The sequence below is a fragment of the Hylobates moloch genome, unplaced genomic scaffold (genome assembly GCF_009828535.3).
Source record: "Hylobates moloch isolate HMO894 unplaced genomic scaffold, HMol_V3 SCAFFOLD_5, whole genome shotgun sequence".
NCBI lineage: Eukaryota > Metazoa > Chordata > Mammalia > Primates > Hylobatidae > Hylobates > Hylobates moloch.
This window is the reverse complement of record NW_026652280.1, coordinates 21,022,500-21,039,933: the sequence shown is the minus strand read 5'-3', so window position 1 is coordinate 21,039,933 and position 17,434 is coordinate 21,022,500. Positions and strand designations below refer to the sequence as shown.

Genomic DNA, 17,434 nt, shown 5'->3' with positions numbered 1-17,434 from the left:
CGAGACCAGCCTGACCAACATGGTGAAACCCTGTCTCTACTAAAAAAAATACAAAAATCAGCCGCACCTGTAATCCCAGCTACTCAGGAGGCTGAGGCAGGAGAACCACTTGAACCCAGGAGGCGGAGGTTGCAGTGAGCCAAGATCACGCTACTGCACGCCAGTCTGGGCAACAGAGTGAGACTCCGTCTCAAAAAAAAAAAAAAAAAAGATTTGGATGGTTTAGAACAGGGGTCCCCAACCCCCAGGCCGTGGACCAGTACCAGTCTGTGGCCTGTTAGGAACTGGGCCACACAGCAGGAGGTGAGTGGCAGGACACGAACCCAATTGTGAATGGTGCACACAAGGGATCTAGGTTGTGCAGTCCTTACAAGAATCTAATGCCTAATGATCTGACGTGGAACAGTTTCATCCTGAAACCATCCCTACCCCGTTCTGGCTGTGGAAAAATTGTCTTCAACAAAACCAGCCCCTGGTGCCAAAATGTTTGGGGACTGCTGGTTTGAAACAAACCAACCCATTCCCAGAGCCAGAAGAGTAACTAATAGGAAGCACGTCCTATTAGCAGAGAGTTGGCCTCAGCGTCTTTTATGTGAAGACAACCAAAGAATGTGCTCAGGAAAATAAAGGCCATAAAGTGGTGGAGACCAGTGATCATTAGAATCACACCTAACTGGCTGGGCATGGTGGCTCACGCCTGTAATCCCAGCACTTTGGGAGGCCAAGGCGGGTGGATCACCTGAGGTCAGGAGTTTGAGACAAGCCTGACCAACATGGAGAAACCCCATGTCTACTAAGAACACAAAATTAGCCAGGTGTGGTGGCCCATGTCTGTCATCCCAGCTAATCAGGAGGCTGAGGGAGGAGAATCACTTGAACCCGGGAGGCAGAGGTTGTGGTGGGCTGATATCACGCCATTGCACTCCAGCCTGGGCGACAAGAGTGAAACTCTGTCTCAAAAAAAAAAAAGAAAGAAAGAAAATCACACCTACCTACCTAACTATACTTGGCATTTACTCTAGTATTGTATGGCTACTTATCCAGTCAATAATTGATTGTCTATTACATGGCAGGCACTACTCTAGGGACTTGGGTTATATCAGCAAACAGAATACACTGAACAAATTCCCTTCCATCACGGAGCTCAATTCTGTACTTAGTGCTGATTCCTGATCAGGAAGATTCTTAATTACCAGAGCCCAAGAACACATTTCCTTACTGTACACTTGTGATCCCATGACCCTATACAGAAATGCAACTCCCTCTGGGGCAAACCTGGGCAGCTGTGCAGGAGCACAGACGCAGCACTTCTGATTTAAGAGTGAGGATGATCTTACCCCAGTGTGGCTGCCGAGAAACTTAAGATGGGCAGATTGTCAGGCCTTGCCTCTGAGTTGGACGAGGAAAGTGAGCTCAAAACCAAGGTGAAGAGTTGGCGGTGTGACCCTTGAAGATGATTCAAGTTAGCCTGGGGTACCCTCTCTGTTTTCCACTCCCAAACTGGGATTAACTTTATAATCTTCCATAAATATAGAGAAACTGGGGGCTTTCCAATATTAGCCTGGGTAGGTACTATTTCAAGACAAATAACAGCAAGATGGCCTTGCATTCTAAAAGAGAGAAAGGGAGACAGGAAGTGAATATACCTGGAGATGCATGTTTAGGCAGGAGATAGTCTGCAATATGGCCTTGTTCTTAGAACATTAGAGAGACGGAGTTTTTCTCAGCATGCTAAAAACGGTATGCAGATGAAGAGAAAATACTAGGAAGTAAACTGCTGGTCACTGTTTCCGCAAAAAGGCACCTAAAGGTAAGTGAATCAGGCGAGACTGAAGAGTGGGCAAATTTGGCCGAGTGTGGTGGTTCATGCCTGTAATCCCAGCACTTTGGGAGGCCAAGGTGGGTAGATCATCTGAGGTCAGGAGTTTGAGACCAGCCTGGCCAATATGGTGAAACCCTGCCTCTACTAAAAATATGAAAATTAGCCAGGCGTGGTGGCGGGTGCCTGTAATCTCAGCTATTCAGAAGGCTGAGGCAGGAGAATCGCTTGAACCTGAGAGGCGGAGGTTGCAGTGAGCCGAGATCGTGCCGTTGCTCCAGCCCAGGCAACAACAGCAAGACTCCGTCTCAAAACAGATAAAAGGAAAAAGAGCGGGCAAATTTATTGCTATGACTCCCAACCCAGGATTTTTAACCATTTCAAATTTTTAGGTCCCCATACACCTCAAATGTCTGAGAATAAATGTGTAAAATGTCTTTTGAATTTGTTACGGAGAGATTCACCTTTTTGTGAACAGTATCATTTAAAAAAGTTGAATTTAGTTCCCAGTGACCCCCAGTGCTTCTGTGTCATAGCTGTGATGATAGTTAGCCACTTGCTGTAAATTTGGCTACATTGTATACGTGTGTAGAAAATACAGGTATCTCCTACAACTAAATAGAAACTTCTTGCATGGGTAAAAGAATCTCAAATATGCCAGTCCCTATGGCAAAATTTTCCTGCTTTAGTCAAAGGAAAATAAAAACCACAGATATAAAGATCCTATTTCTAACTCCAGGCTGCACAGAGCTGCTCTTAAATGTACAGCTTCCATTCACATTTCTGGTTGTCCCTCGAGTGAGAGGTCAGCTCTGCTACTGACCACTGCAAAATGAGAAAAGGTCTCACTTGCGGAAAATGCAGGCCCTTCAGTTTGCTTTCTGAACAACAGTATTCACGGTTCTGAGGTAATTGTCTTAGTCACACCACAGAACACAGGTTGGACCTTCAGCTGATACCTGGTGGAGTGGGTATATAGTGATGAATGTGTGTGAGTGTGTAAGCCAAAGAGTTCCACGAGACCTTCCATAGAGCACATGAGATAGATGACCTGGGTCCCAGAAATGGCCCATTTTACTTGACTGCCTTGCTAGTAAACAAGTGAGCCAGGGCTCTCCATCTCAGAATTCAGTTTAGGTCACAAGCTGAGGATGACAAAGGGGGCTCCTCCCTCCAGCTCTTTGAAATTTGGGGCAGAGGGATGAGACAGCAATTGCCTTCCACAATGGTGGGACTAAAACCGATATCGTCAATAAATAGCCCCCCTCCCTTCCACTTACTCCTTTTGAGCTACTTTATCACCTTCCCCCACCTTTAATAATGAAGTAATTTGTCCAATGAAACACTTTTGAGTGGATAAATGACTGTAAAAAAAGCACTTAGCTGAGCAAGGAAGAGCATTTTATGACTAGAAAAGGAAATGCCACGTTTATCAACATGAAAAAATTAACATTGTCACTTTATTTTGTATTAACATATGGTCAAAGCACCTCCTTAAGCTTATCTTGGGCATGAAACTGGTCATTGGTGTGTGAGCTGCTAAGAGATGTATGTTAAATAACTGGATAGGAGAATCTGGTTCTCCTGTGAAAGGTAAAATATAAATGTGGCTTTTACCTGGCTAGTTTGGCCAGCAGAACAGAACAATTTGCTCAGTCAACAGTTACCTAAAATCTGGAGATTTTTAGATTGGCTTTTTTATGACTGGGTCTTTGAGATTCATGTGTCAATTTTTAATATTTTCACAGAGTTAAGTCACTTTGCATTGGGAATAGTTTATCTTTGGAGTGTATCTAGTCTTCTATAAAAATAATACTAGTTTTCTAGTACAAAATTGGGAAAAAGGGGAATACAAAGTATAGTAAAAATAATAGACAAATAAGTTTTCTTAGGTTATTTATTTATAAAACTCAAATCTTGCCCATACTACAGCATAAGTCCAAAGGTCATTTAGGACCCTTTAAAACTAAAAATATCATTAAAAGCATAAGTTATGTATCAAGCACAGCATCTTTTGCGCATTGATTATTCCTACAAATTTAATTCCATCTCTTTACACTCCCAAATCAGTAATAAGGGAAAACAAATTTATTTCTTGGCAGCTTTTCTTCTCTTAGCCTCTTTTATACTCTGTTTTAAACAAAATAAGACAAACATCCAATCAAAAACGTCCCACCAGTGTGGCAAAAGTTACTCTGCCTGCTTTCCCTAACATCACAAAAAAAGTGAAGTCTACAAGTCTTTCAGACACACTGAAGTCTTTCATTCATACCACAAATTCTGATTAAAGCCAAAACCTATCATTTTCAAAGCACTCTCCTGCAAATGACTAAAAACAATGTTTTTTCCCCCTTCTTCCTTTAAAGGCTACACCCAAAACATTTGCTTGAGAAACCTTCTGAATAGTGGCATTGCCTGGTAAAACACATGCAGCAGACAAAATATCAGATTTCTTTTTCCAGCTGTCCAGAATCCCATTAGTGCCTCTTAACTTCTATCAGTCTTTTGCTATAATTAGGATGGCTTAGGGTTTATCTGGGCCTTTTTTTCAAAACCAGATTTCCTTCCGAGCAGCAGCAGCTGTCATGCACAAGTACCCTGATGGTGTTGGGAAACTTATTTTGATTTACGTTATGGTACAGCAATTGTGAATGTGAAGAAAAGGAAAAGACACACATGTGCACACACACACACATACACACACGTTCTTTTTATCTTGTGATTTCTTTAAAAGAAAAGTCTTACCTGAGGAGGATCACTCCAGTCTGGAACCTGGCTTGTTTCAAGTAGAGTATTAACTTGCATGCCTTCCCCCTTGCAATTTGTGTTGCCTTCTTTGGAGAGTGAACCTGTCGAAGCTTGAAGAGTTTTTGCTTCTTGCTCTGCCTGGGTTGAAATAGCACATTCTCCTGCATCAGCATGGGGATTCCGACCAGTCGCTGCTGCTGTGGTGTGAGAAGTCTCTCTCTCATCACTCTGGGTTAGAGGGTGCTCCGCAGATTCTTTGCAATAGCAGAGATGAAGGGTACCTTCTGTTGTACTTTCTCTCGGGTTGGCATTCGGCTCCTTGGGATTTCCCTTCATTCCCGGCTGCCTCACCCTGGCAGGTTTCTGTGAACCCCTCTTGCTCCATAAGTCCTCTCCCCCCACTCTCTTCTCAGCTGCCGTCTCCCAACACCGGCTCATCCCTGAGTTTGCCGACTCACCAGACAAGAGCTTCATCTCTGTCTCTCTTCCTGATTCATCCATGTTGAGCAGATCGTCACTGGCAAATTCCTCTCCTGCTTGGTGGCTGTCTCTGGTTTCTCCTTGAATTCCTGGATAATCATTTTCAGCAGCCTCGGGAGCAGTGGGGAGTTTATATCTCCCCTGTTCTGTCACTGAAGACGTTCCATCCTGGTGAGGTCCCAAAATGAGAGTCATCCCTGTTTGTGGGGATGAGGGACCATGCTTGGCGACTCTGCTGCTCCTCACCCCAACTTCTTGGGGTTGTGAGTGATGACCACAGAAGCCAGTAGTGGCAACCATAGGCCCAGCGTCACCCGACACCCGAGGCCCACAACCCATTCCACTGAGGAAATGCTCACACCCACCCAGGCAATGCTCACCGAATTCCATTTCTTCGTCATCGCTTTCTAATAAAAAAACATGCTCAGTCCCCAGCAGGTTCCTTTGCCAAACTGCATTAGAGTAATCCGTCATAACATCAGAACATTCCAGATACTCCAGGTCATCATCTGAAAACTCCTCGGTGTAGGTTAGGGTTATCTCTGGGCAAAGTTCATAGTCACTGTCAGAGTCTTCACTGAAAACCTGTGGGCAGGGTTGTTTGTTGGCCACGGCACTGTCACCTGGGTAAATGTGTGCATTTGCCTCAGACAGCGGGAGGCTGAGGCTAATGTATTTCTGTACTTTGGGATTTTGCTGACTAGAGCGTAAGCCTTCATCATGAGGACCATCATTGTTCAGGTTACCATCCGTGAACTTTGATGCCATAGAATGCACTGTCTTGTGGCAACATCCATCTTGCTTTTCATAAATATGATTTGAATTAAGAAAAAGCAACCCATCTGCAATTTCTCCTGTGTTACTTGGATCATAAGCCTCTCCAGTGTGCCTTGTTCCTTTAACACCCAAAGGATTTTCAGAACTGGACACACTAATGTCAAGATTGCCCAATGACTGGAGGGAGAGTGAATGGTTGGATTTGGAGGGGGAGGAGTCAGCTGACCTGGGAGTGCCTGGGGAGATGCTTTCTTCTTCCTTATAAGGATGTTCCTTCTCATCAATCTGATTTGCACTTTCTTCTTCATGTGTCCCTGTTTCATGTTTCCAACCCCTGTCCCTGTCATCTTCCAGGTTAGGAGACAGTTGTGGGTTCTCTGATGAGCACTCAACCTCAATGGAAGCAGAACAACAGATCATTCCAAAAGAGTTTTTAGCCGAGATTTGATAGACAGCAGCATCATTTTTGGTACAGCTAGGATGAAGAGAATAGATAGATAAGTTTGCCACATTTGGACATGCATGCCAACATTTTCACACCATGGCACACAGAGAAAATGACCTTCATTTTACTGCATGTTCAAGGAGATCTGTGATCTCCCCGGAAAAGAGTTTGTGGCCAAAGGCAACTGACCTCTGGGCTCCGGTGCCCCTAGTGCTGAGAATCCTAGGCACTCAGCATCCTCCCTTGAAACTTTCCTCAATGCTGCCTCAAATGGAAAATGCTGAGGATTGCACCATGACAGTTTACAAATGCCATGGCAGGGTCAGGAAATTACCTTATATGGTCTAAGAGGGGGAGAAACCCTCAATTCCAAGAATTGCCTACCCCTTTCTTGGAAAACTCATGAATAATTCCACCCCTTATTTAGCATATCATCAAGAAATAACCATAAAAATGAGCAACCAGCAGCCCTCAAGGCTGTTCTGCCTGTGGAGCAGCCATTCTTTTATTCCTTTACTTTCTTAATAAACTTGTTTTCACTTTAAAAAAAAAAAAAGAAAAAAGAAAATGCTGAGAATTACTTAGATGAATGGGGAAAATGTTTTATATTCTAATTCCTTCTTCTTGCCTTTTACGTCATTTTTATGTTATGGGAATTTGAAAAAGCATTTTTCTAGAGTGAGACATTGTACACAAATAAGTAAAATATCAATTCTTCATGTGCTGGAATGGCACAGAGAACCCTCAAATCTTTTGAAGACCTTGCTAAGAGAGTGTTATTCTTGCCAGAGGCCATAAAGATAATACCATGACAGGACTACATATATGAAGGACAGTGCTGTTTCCTTTTTAATTTAATGTGACTAAAAGTCTAAACCACAGCCCGTGAGCTCCACTGACTGGAAACCCATGTCCACAGGCCATTCTGACTCACATAGATCAAGCCAGGTTTTCAGCTTTGGCCCAGCAGGGGAGGAGCAGAATCCTGGATGGAACCAAGCCTGCTCTCTCAGTTCAGGATGGACACTGCTCCTTTGGCTCCTCCCGTCGTTGATCAGCGTCACAAGGAGCCTGCAGCCTGACATGCTTTACTGGGTCCTTTCCCACTGGAACCCTTCTCCAGACACTGCAATCCCAGTAAAAACTTGTTACCTGTGTTTTGTATGTTGCACCCTTATTAATCTCATTTGACTGCATTGTAATTGTAATATTGCTGACCTCACTATAAGTATCAGCCAGCCCAGAAGTCAACAATCATTTTTAGAAGGCAGGAGCTGCGGGTCTGGCTTGGTCTGAGAGGCAATGCTTCGATCTTTATTCACTGTTCTTTGTGTGAAATACACACAAATATCTAACCCAGGAAGGGTCAGTGTGAGACACAGATACAACATGGTCATCCTTTCTCTTCCCCACTGAACGGACCCATTGCCTCTACAATCCTATATGTCCTCATAAACCCTCAAGTGGTGAGTCCCAGCTCACATATGTCTCATTTTCAGAAGCCAAAGACATCTAATCCCAATTTCAATAATGTCTTGTTGAGTTGGCAACGTGGCTCCTGGGTAGAAGCCATTCAGGAGCAGCTGAGATTGGCCAAGCTTGACCCATGGCTGATATTGGGCTTTGCCTTGGCCAACAGCACACATAGAATAAAATTTAAGGCAAATTTCTGGAGAAAACGATACCTGCGCTCCGGTCTATTTCACTAAGTTACTCTGAGGTTTAAATGAGAAGATCAATGTTAAGGGACTTTGCAAAGAAGAAATGTTATGCCAGATGAATTCTTCAAGAAGGGGGCAGTGCCAAGACAAAGATACCTCTGGTGCTCAAGAATCATGCAGAAGAATCATCAGAGAACTCTGTTTAAAATTCTTGAATCAGAATCCCTAGGTCAAGGGCCTGAGAATCTGCTTTTAAAGATCTCAAAGCCATTCTGATGCAAATTGTCCTTGGCGTACCCTTGGAGACAGCCTCATCCTCATCACTGTCAATCAGGCTTAGGGCTCCACAGTTCAAGTGGACTCTTCTCAGATGAGGAAAAATGTCTATTGCTGCAGTTTCACAACATCCACATTGTTGGCAAAACAAACAAACAAACACTGTGAAATATTTAAAGAGATTTCTTTTGAGCCAAATATGAGTGACCATGGCTGGGGCACATCCTGAAGGGGTCCTGAGAACAAGTGCCCGAGGTAGCCAGCTTTTACAGTTTGGTTTTATACATTTTAGGGAGACAGACGTTACAGGCAAAGACATAAATCAATACATATAAGGTGCACGTTGATTCAGCCCAGAAAGGTGGGACATTTTGAAGTTGGGGGGAGGGGCAAGGTTACAGGTCATAGGTAGATTCCAAGATTTTCTGATTGGTAATTGGTCAGAAGAGTTAAGCTTTGCCTAAAGAGTTGAAGCCAGCAGAAAGAAATTGTTGAGTTAAGATAAGTGGGTTGTGGAAGCCGAGGTTCTTGTATGTAGAGGCAGCCCCTAAGTAGCAGGCTTCAGAGGAAATCAATGGTAAATGTCCTCTCTGGACCTTAGAAGTTGTCAGATTCTCTCCTGAATCAGGAAAAGACCTGGAAAGGGAAGGAGAATCACACTTGATCTTAGCCAAAAGGCCGAGAAGCGATGGGAAGGAGAATCACTACAGAATGCAGATTTCCTCCCACAAGAGTATGGCTTTGCGGGGCCATTTAAAAATATATCAAAGAAATATATTTTTAGAGTATTATACTTTGATTTTCTTTAGGACCTGCTTTGTGATGTGATGCTATACCAGAATCAGGTTGGAGTTGGGTATCTTCCTGCTACAGAGTCTGCTGTGAGTCTTACGATCTCTATTTTAATGTCAGTGGTGGTCAGTAGTGCCTAAACTCCAAAGAGAGGAGGGTATAATGAGGCACGTCCAACAGCCTTCCTGTCATGGCCTGAACTAGTGTTTTAGGTTTCTTAGGGATCCCTTTGGCCAAGGGGTGTGGGGGCGGTGGCCCGGCTTAGAATTTAATTTTTGGTTTACAACACTGTCTTCTTCATGAACCTTTTCAATTAATTCTTGGAGATTTGGCCTCCATTAAGCACGGACAGCACTACAAGCTGAGCACAGTGGCTCACACCTGTAATCCTAGCACTTCAGGAGGCTGAGGTGGGAGGATCAGTTGAGCCCATGAGTTCAAGACCCGCCTGGGCAACATGGCAAGACTCCATCTCTGTAAAAAACTTAAAAATTAGCCAGGCATGGTGATACACACCATTAGTCCCAGCTACTCCAGCCTGGATGACAGAGCAAGACTTTGTCTCAAAAAAAAAAAAAAAAAAAGAAAAGAAAAAGAAAAAGGCATGGGGGCTGTGGCAGGGTGGGCAATAGGGACTACTGGGAAATCCCAAGTAATTCTGATATGCTGACCTATGCAGTCCATGAGCCCTCTGCAGAGAAACCACCTCCCCTGAAGGTACCATGACTTGTGTAGAAGAGAGAGAAAGGAAGAAAAGAAAAGAAGACTGAGAGGCACAAGGGGCGGTAAAGCAGTAAGAAATCAGGAGAGGTGGGGAGCAGAGATGATTCTCAAGAATCAAGGAGAGAAAACAAAAAGAATTTTAGAAAAACATGGAGAAAATCATTGAGTTAAATACACTCTATTTAAATTCTTAACGACTAAATAAACAGATGGGAGATTGTCATAATTTTGTGATGTATAATTTTATGAAACATGTGTTTTAGTTGATAAGAGATTTATAATCCATCCTAAGTACAGTCAATAAAGAGAAAAGGGAACTGGATTAAGTGTAATTAACTTCTCAGTGGCTAATGAGTGCCTTTGAAAGAGTTATGATTTATGGCTGACACGTCTTTGCTAAATATCTCGAAGCATCCTAAAGAAGAGGGGAAGAAAATCGGGCAAGGAAACCAGCATCTGCTGGGTGACTCCTACATTAAACAATGTCTGCCTCCTCCCTGTGGGCAAAACTGAGGTTCAAAGGAGTTATTTCCCCAAAATGACAAAGCTGGAAAGCCATAGAGCCGGGATAAGAAAGAGCCTTCCGCCCTGGCTGCCTGGCTCTGTGGTTGCTGTTAGAAAACTAACATTACCAGAAAGGAAACGACACAGTGTAGAGAGATCATTCTGCAAATAAAGTGTTTCTGTCCTAAGTCTTCAATCTTGATCAGCCAAATGGCAAACTTGCATAGAGTAATGGGTACCATGGTTCCCAGCATTATGTTAGGAGCTGCAGTGGAGTGAAGGAGATGCCTGAAACATCATGTCCAGCCCCCAAATGACTAAAAATTGACTGAAGGAAACAGTATTAATTTTCCAGAGAACCTGGTAGATCAGGTCTGTGCTAAGGTGTACGGAACAGACTGGATGGGAAAAAGGAATTCAGAGAAGGGACTCCAATGGCAGCAGTTAAAATGGTGTTAGTAGGGTCGGGGTGTAGAATCTTTGCAGGATGCTGGCAGAGAGACCTGTGTGCCCCACGGTGATTTGACAGGAATGCAAAACCGTCCAGGAAGAAATTCCCTGAACAATTAATTGAATTCCCTCCTTGCATATCTTTTCTTTTGGCAGAGGGAAGCAGTAACATTCCTCTCCCCTGCTGTGAAAGTCTTGCTTGAATTCTCTAGGTTCTTTCTAAATTAATCATTTCCTTATTAAAGAAAAAGAGGTCCATATTACCTTAAATGAATGAAGCTTCTGAGTTTGAACCCCCAGAAATGGTCTAAACCAGAATATCTGAAAACATTTTGGTTTCAAGACTCTTTAACACAATTTTTTTTTTTTTTTTTTTTTTGAGATGGAGTCTCGCTCTGTCGCCCAGGCTGGAGTGCAGTGGCGCAATCTCGGCTCACTGCAAGCTCCTCCTTCCGGGTTCACGCCATTCTCCTGCCTCAGCCTCTCCGAGTAGCTGGGACTACGGGTGCCCGCCACCATGCCCGGCAAATTTTTTTGTATTTTTCGTAGAGACGGGGTTTCACCGTGGTCTCGATCTCCTGACCTCGTGATCCGCCCGCCTCGGCCTCCCAAAGTGCTAGGATTACAAGCGTGAGCCACCGCGCCCGGCCGACTCTTTAACACTCTTAAAAATAATTGAGGACTTCAAAGAACTTTTGTTTTTATGGGTTATATCTCTCAATATTTACCAAATTACAATTAAAAATTTTTAACTATTTAGTTCATTTTAAAATAAGAATAAATTCATTGCACATTAGCATAAATAATGTTTTATGGAAAACAATATATTTTTCCAAGACAAAACAACATTTCATAAGAGTAGTTTTAAATTTTTTCATGTATCTTTAATTTCAAGCTTAACAGAAGATGGTTGGATTTTTGTATCTATGCATTCAGTGTGATACCATACATGGTTTTGATTAATATATGTAGAAAAACTGGCCTGACACATTAATGTGTTGGAAAAAGAAGGAATATTTTAATAATCTTTTCATCTGATTGAAAATATTCTTACTTGATATATATGAAGATTAGTTACAATGTGGAATCTGAAACCACATCAGTGAACTTCCCATACTTATTACGTAAAATCCATCATTCTATGTTGCTTTTTTTTTTTGAGACGGAGTGTTGCTCTGTCTCCCAGGCTCTAGTATAGTGGCGCCACCTTGGCTCACTGCAACCTCAGCTCACTGCAACCTCCACCTCCAGGGTTCAAGTGATTCTTCTGCCTCAGCCTCCCAAGTAGCTGGGACTACAGGCATGCACCACCATGCCTGGCTAATTTTTGTATTTTTAGTAGAGACGGGATTTCACCATGTTGGCCAGGCTGGTCTCAAACTCCTGACCTCAGGTGATCTGCCTGCCTTGGCCTCCCAAAGTGCTGGGATTACGGGCATGAGCCACGATGCCCAGCCCTATATTGCATTTTAAGTGCATCTTTTACCCATGCATGATTTTGTAACATCATACATTGGTCATTTGGAAAAACTTGGCTCACGATATCTTCCAAATATTAATACATTTTATTAAATAATACTTTTTAAAACCACGTTTTTTTAATATTATCACTGATCTTAGAATAATTTTAAAATATTATAAACTGTTACGCTTTTGATGAAGGGCACAAGCTTTCCAAAATTCTACTTAGGGAAATAATATGAATGTTAATTTATCAAAGAACAGTGTAAATCAAATCTGTGCTAAGTGGAAAGTAGAAGCATGGAGGATATGAGCTAGAAGTTCAGAGGAAGCATCCCTGAAAATTCTCACCTCTGTAAATGCAACAAGAACACTGGAAAAACTTGTCTGAATCAACTTTTTCAGGGCTCTGAAAATTAAAGGCAATCTGGGGAGCCTTTATTCAAGAAAAATGGCTGAATCTCAGTAAGAACAGTTTTCTGGTGCTTTAACCTGCCCTAGTTCTATTCCCCCATAACCAGCTCCACAGTAGTCTTGAAAACCAAGACTCCACAATCACAGTGAAAACCAGTAGCCTGGCAGCAGCTGGAGGGGGCAGGACACAGTTGGGCCTCCTTCAAAGCCCCATACCCAGAGAGTTGTCATTATTTGACCTGTCTAGTAATTCCCTGGAAGACCCCACTCACAAGACTGTTTTTGTGTGATCTGACTTAGAGTTCACCCAGCAAAAATAACTTTTTCCCTAGGGGCATTTGTTAAAAAAAAAAAAAAAAGGCAATTGTTTAGCACCATGGCTGCTTGAGGCAGTAGATTACAATTGGGTTAAACAATAGGGTAACCAAAAAGCTTAAAAGGGAAAGCTGGGAATGAGATGCCCATAGGGGTCAATGAAAAGCTGAGACATTCTCCTGGGGATCTAGGAGGCCATGCACATGCATAAGGCTGTGAGCAGCCTTCCTAAGCATGTCCAGCGCATGTGCTTATGAAAGACCTGAGAAAATTCTGAGTTCGCAGCTCTAACTGACCTTAAGGCTCTCCACTAGCAGGAAGTGAAGGCTAAGGCAGAGTTGTCAATTGCCTGGCTGAGTGTGAAAGCATGCTTCCTACCTCAACATGTACACACAGCCCCTCAATAAACTGGGAGACCTATTGGTTCCAGGCACCTAAGGAAATCTCTGTCCAGTCATTAGCTGACCACTAAGCTAACTCAGTAGAAACTTCAGGGGCCACAGACAACAAAGAATTAGTACAGAAAAGTCACTAAGCAAGCAAACAACAACAATAAGCCCTGGGAATGTGGGAGAATCTCATGTCCAGAGTTGCCACATTACATTGTTTAAAATGTCCAGTTTTCAACAAAAATTATGTGACATGCAAAGAAACATAAAGTATGGCCCGGCCCGTACACAGAAGAAAAAGCAATCAATAGAAACTGTCCCTAGACTTGCTAGACACAAACTTTATCTATTTTAAATATGTTCAAAGAACTAAAGAAAACCATGTCTAAAGAGCTGAAAAAAAGTATGAGAATGGTGTTTCAATAAAGACATAGAAATTATACATACAAACCAAATAGAAATTTAGAGATTTAAAATTACAGTAACTGAAATAAAAAATTCACAAAAGGGCTCTATAGCAGATTTGGGCAGATGGAATAAGAATCAATGAACTTGAAGATGGTCAATTGAGATTATCCAATTTTAGGAACACAAAGAAAAAAGAATGTAGAAAAATAAAGAGTTCTGGAGCCCAGTGGTATACCAGCTTACAATATATACATAATCAGAGTCCCCATAGGAAAGAAGATAGAGAAAAAAACAGAAGGAATATTGGAAAAAAACTGGAAGTCCCTAGTTCAGAGAAGGGACTGCAATGATAGCTTGAAAGTTTGGATTTTATTGCTGGCAACACATACTTTTAGTTATCCTTGAAGTGGCAGGCTTGTTTTGTTCATGTTTCAGAAAATGTCTGCCAAATACCCAAGGCTGAATAACCATCATTTGTCTGTTATTCTTTTGAGTAAAAATCATAATCCATGAAAACAGTGGCTAATTCAGCTTGCAACTTAATCATGTAGAAGCTTGTCCTCAAGATGTTCATCATCTGAGGAAATCCAGCAGAGGTGCTCTGTGTATATTTCCCATTTTATTACATGGGGTATTAAAAGGGCTACTGAGTTATCAAGATTTAATAAAATTACCCCATTTTTACTGATGCATCAAGGGCATTATTAAGTAAAACTTTTTGTTTGTTGTTTTTAACTGTGGCTGTATGGAAGTGCAGAATTCTATGGCAACTAATATGGTTCGGGACCACTGCCATGATTCACGCTAAGCCACCAACAGACTTACCCTTCATTACTTTTTATCATTAGTGTACATGTCAACACAGTGAAAAGGGCAAATAATGTTTGAGGTTTTTTTTTAATTTTTATTTTAAGTTCTGGGGTACATGTGCAGGATGTGCAGGTTTGTTACATAGGTAATGTGTGCCATGGTGGTTTTCTGCACCTATCAGTCCATCACTTAGATATGCCTAGCATGCATTAGCTATTTTTCCTAATGCTCTACCCCTTACACTGCTCCCCCGCAACCACTGTCCACCGACAGGCCCCAGTGTGTGTTGTTCCCCTCCCTGTGTCCAGGTGTTCTCATCTTTTTTGGCTCCCGCTTATAAGTGAGAACATGTGGTTTTTGGTTTTCTGTTCCTGCATTAGTTTGCTGAGGATAATGGCTTCCAGCTCCATCCATGTCCCTGCAAAGGACATGACCTTGTTCCTTTTTATGGCTGCATCGTATCCCATGGTGTATATGTACCACATTTACTCTATCCAGTCTATCATTGATGGGCATTTGGGTTGATTCCGTGTCTTTGCTATTGTGAATGGTGCTGCAATGAACATATATGTGCATATATCTTTGTAATAGAATGATTTATATTCCTTTGGGTTTGTATCTAGTAATGGGATTGCTGGGTATGTTTGAGTATTTTTAGGATAACATTTTTGACCCTGAGGATCCCTAAAAGGGTGTTAGGGACTTCCAGAAGTCCAAGGAACACAGTTTGAGAATCATTGATTTAAGCTGTTCACCAAGGGAAGCCTGGATACACTGTCACAGCAGAACAGCTAGCTGTTGTACCCTGGAAGATGGGCATTAGCATGGAGAGGTCACTGCTTTGCTTGGTTTGTTCATTTGTGTATCCTCTTAGGCTGATGATATAACCTCTGTGGTTTTTCTTATTTGCAAAGGGGAAAGAAGACCTATGTCTGGGCTCCACTTCCAGAGATTCTGATTCAATGTTTAATACATGGGCCTATGTAATTTAATTTTGGGCAGGAGGAGGCTGGTTCCATCAATTCTGGAAGAGCTAATCCTAAAAGTTCTTCAGGATTCAGCCAACTTAGCATGATTTTGTGCTTTGGGAACAAGGGTTAAAAATATGAGTAAGAAATAAGCAGGACAAGAATCCACAGGACTAGTAACCCTATCAAAGAGGAATATGAAGACAAGAGGTTGGAGAACAGAATGAAACAAGTAGAAAAGGAAGACATAAATGAACGATTTATTTTTTTCTAGTTACCAGCACAATATACCCATCAAAATGATATACTTTTCAGTCCCTACATTTCAATCATCATCATCTTCTTCATCCTCATTCTCATCCTCATCCTACCCTAAGGGTCACATGCATTATTTCATACATCTACCTATTGACCATTAAGGTGGGTGATTCCACCAGCAAAAATAAAAATAAAATCAGTAATCTCGTGTGGCCTGAAAAATGGATAATCCTTTATTGCCTGCACTGAGGTCATTTCCCTGCTCCCAACAATATTAAAATTGCTGAAACTCAAACTGCAACTCAACCAGGTGCCCTGAAGACAGGGTTCATAGAAGAAGAAGCTGAAGTATTGGCTAGAGATAAGATTTGGAATTCTCAGCCAGGCGCGTTGGCTCATGCCTGTAATCCCAGCACTTTGGGAGGCTGAGGCAGGTGGATCACTTGAGATCAGGAGTTTGAGACCAGCCTAGGCAACATATTGAAACCCCACCTTTACGAAAAAAATACAAAAATTAGCCAGGTGTGGAGGCACGTGCCTGTAATCCCAGCTACTTGGGAGGCTGAGGCAGGAGAGTCACTTGAACCTGGGGGCAGAGGTTGCAGTGAGCTGAGATTGTACCACTGCACTCCAACCTTGGTGACAGAGTGAGGCTCCAACTAAAAAAAAAAAAGATTTGGAATTATCTCTGGAATTTAGATACTATACAACCACTATCTTGCACCACAGGCATTCCATTTTATTATGCATTCCACTTTCCAGTGAAAGAAAAGATCTGGAAACACGAGGTCTGTAGTGTCTTCACCCCTTCAGCCAGGAATGCAGGGGGAGGGAGGCCTCTGAAGCTCCCCCTCCTGTGGCTGCGAATGTTTTGAGCCTTCCCTCCCACTGCAGCAGGGAGGGGGAAGAGAGCTCCACTCAATAAATAATCACACAATGACATCCGTGTCCTTTCCTTGGCGATAGCACCAGGTGAAGGTCATCATATTTTCTTAAGCCAAGTGTCTGTATTTTATTAGCTGCCTAACAACTGCTATCAATAATCATATTAATAACCGACAGAATAGGAAAGACTGGTCTTTCCCAAGCCCCAAAGCTATGTTTGTCCTGGAGATGGAAGAATTCTCTGAATTTCTTGATCATATTTTCTATAAGTAACTTGATACCTTTCAAAACAATGAGGAGATTCCTCATACATTTACCAATTTATTCAGTTATTTATTCAACAGATTGATTGAACCACACACCTAAAGAGCCGAAAGGGACCTCAGAGCTGTGTCTCTCCCAGGCCGGTTCTCACCCACCTGCCTTCTTCCCCAGGGTTCTGCTGTCTATCACCAGGGCTGACCCCTGAGGCTGCAACACCCCAGCTCCCATGACTGCTGGCTTCTTGCTGTGTTTGACCAAAGAGAGACAGTAGATTGGGGGATGGGAAGGAAAGAAGGAAGAAACCATCTCTTTCATAGTTCCAGGTCCCACGGGACAGCCTACCAGAGGTCCAGTTTCTGCTCTGTGGCCTGTGACCTGGAACTGGGAGTCTTTCCTCCTCCCTTTGTCTCTGCTGCCCAGGAGATAGTGGCTCTGGGTGACCTCACTGTTCCCTGTTGGCTCAATCATCTGTGCAACCCTTCACTAAATGCTTCAAAATCGTTTTTGTCTTCCTGATTAGACCCTAAGAGATACAGGAATTGGAACTATCTTACAGATGTTGGAACTGGGGCCCAGAGAAGATGTGA

At 42.6% G+C, this 17,434-nt stretch overlaps 1 protein-coding gene across 1 annotated transcript in view; it reads right to left on the bottom strand.

Moving 5' to 3' along the window:
- ALPK2 (alpha kinase 2) overlaps positions 1–17,434 on the bottom strand; it is a 127,741-nt gene that overhangs the window by 89,896 nt on the left and 20,411 nt on the right. Inside the window, exon 3 of the mRNA XM_032152174.2 lies at positions 4,565–6,299. Within this exon, the coding sequence (XP_032008065.1) occupies positions 4,565–6,299 (1,735 nt within the window). The remainder of the gene's footprint in view (positions 1–4,564; positions 6,300–17,434) is intronic.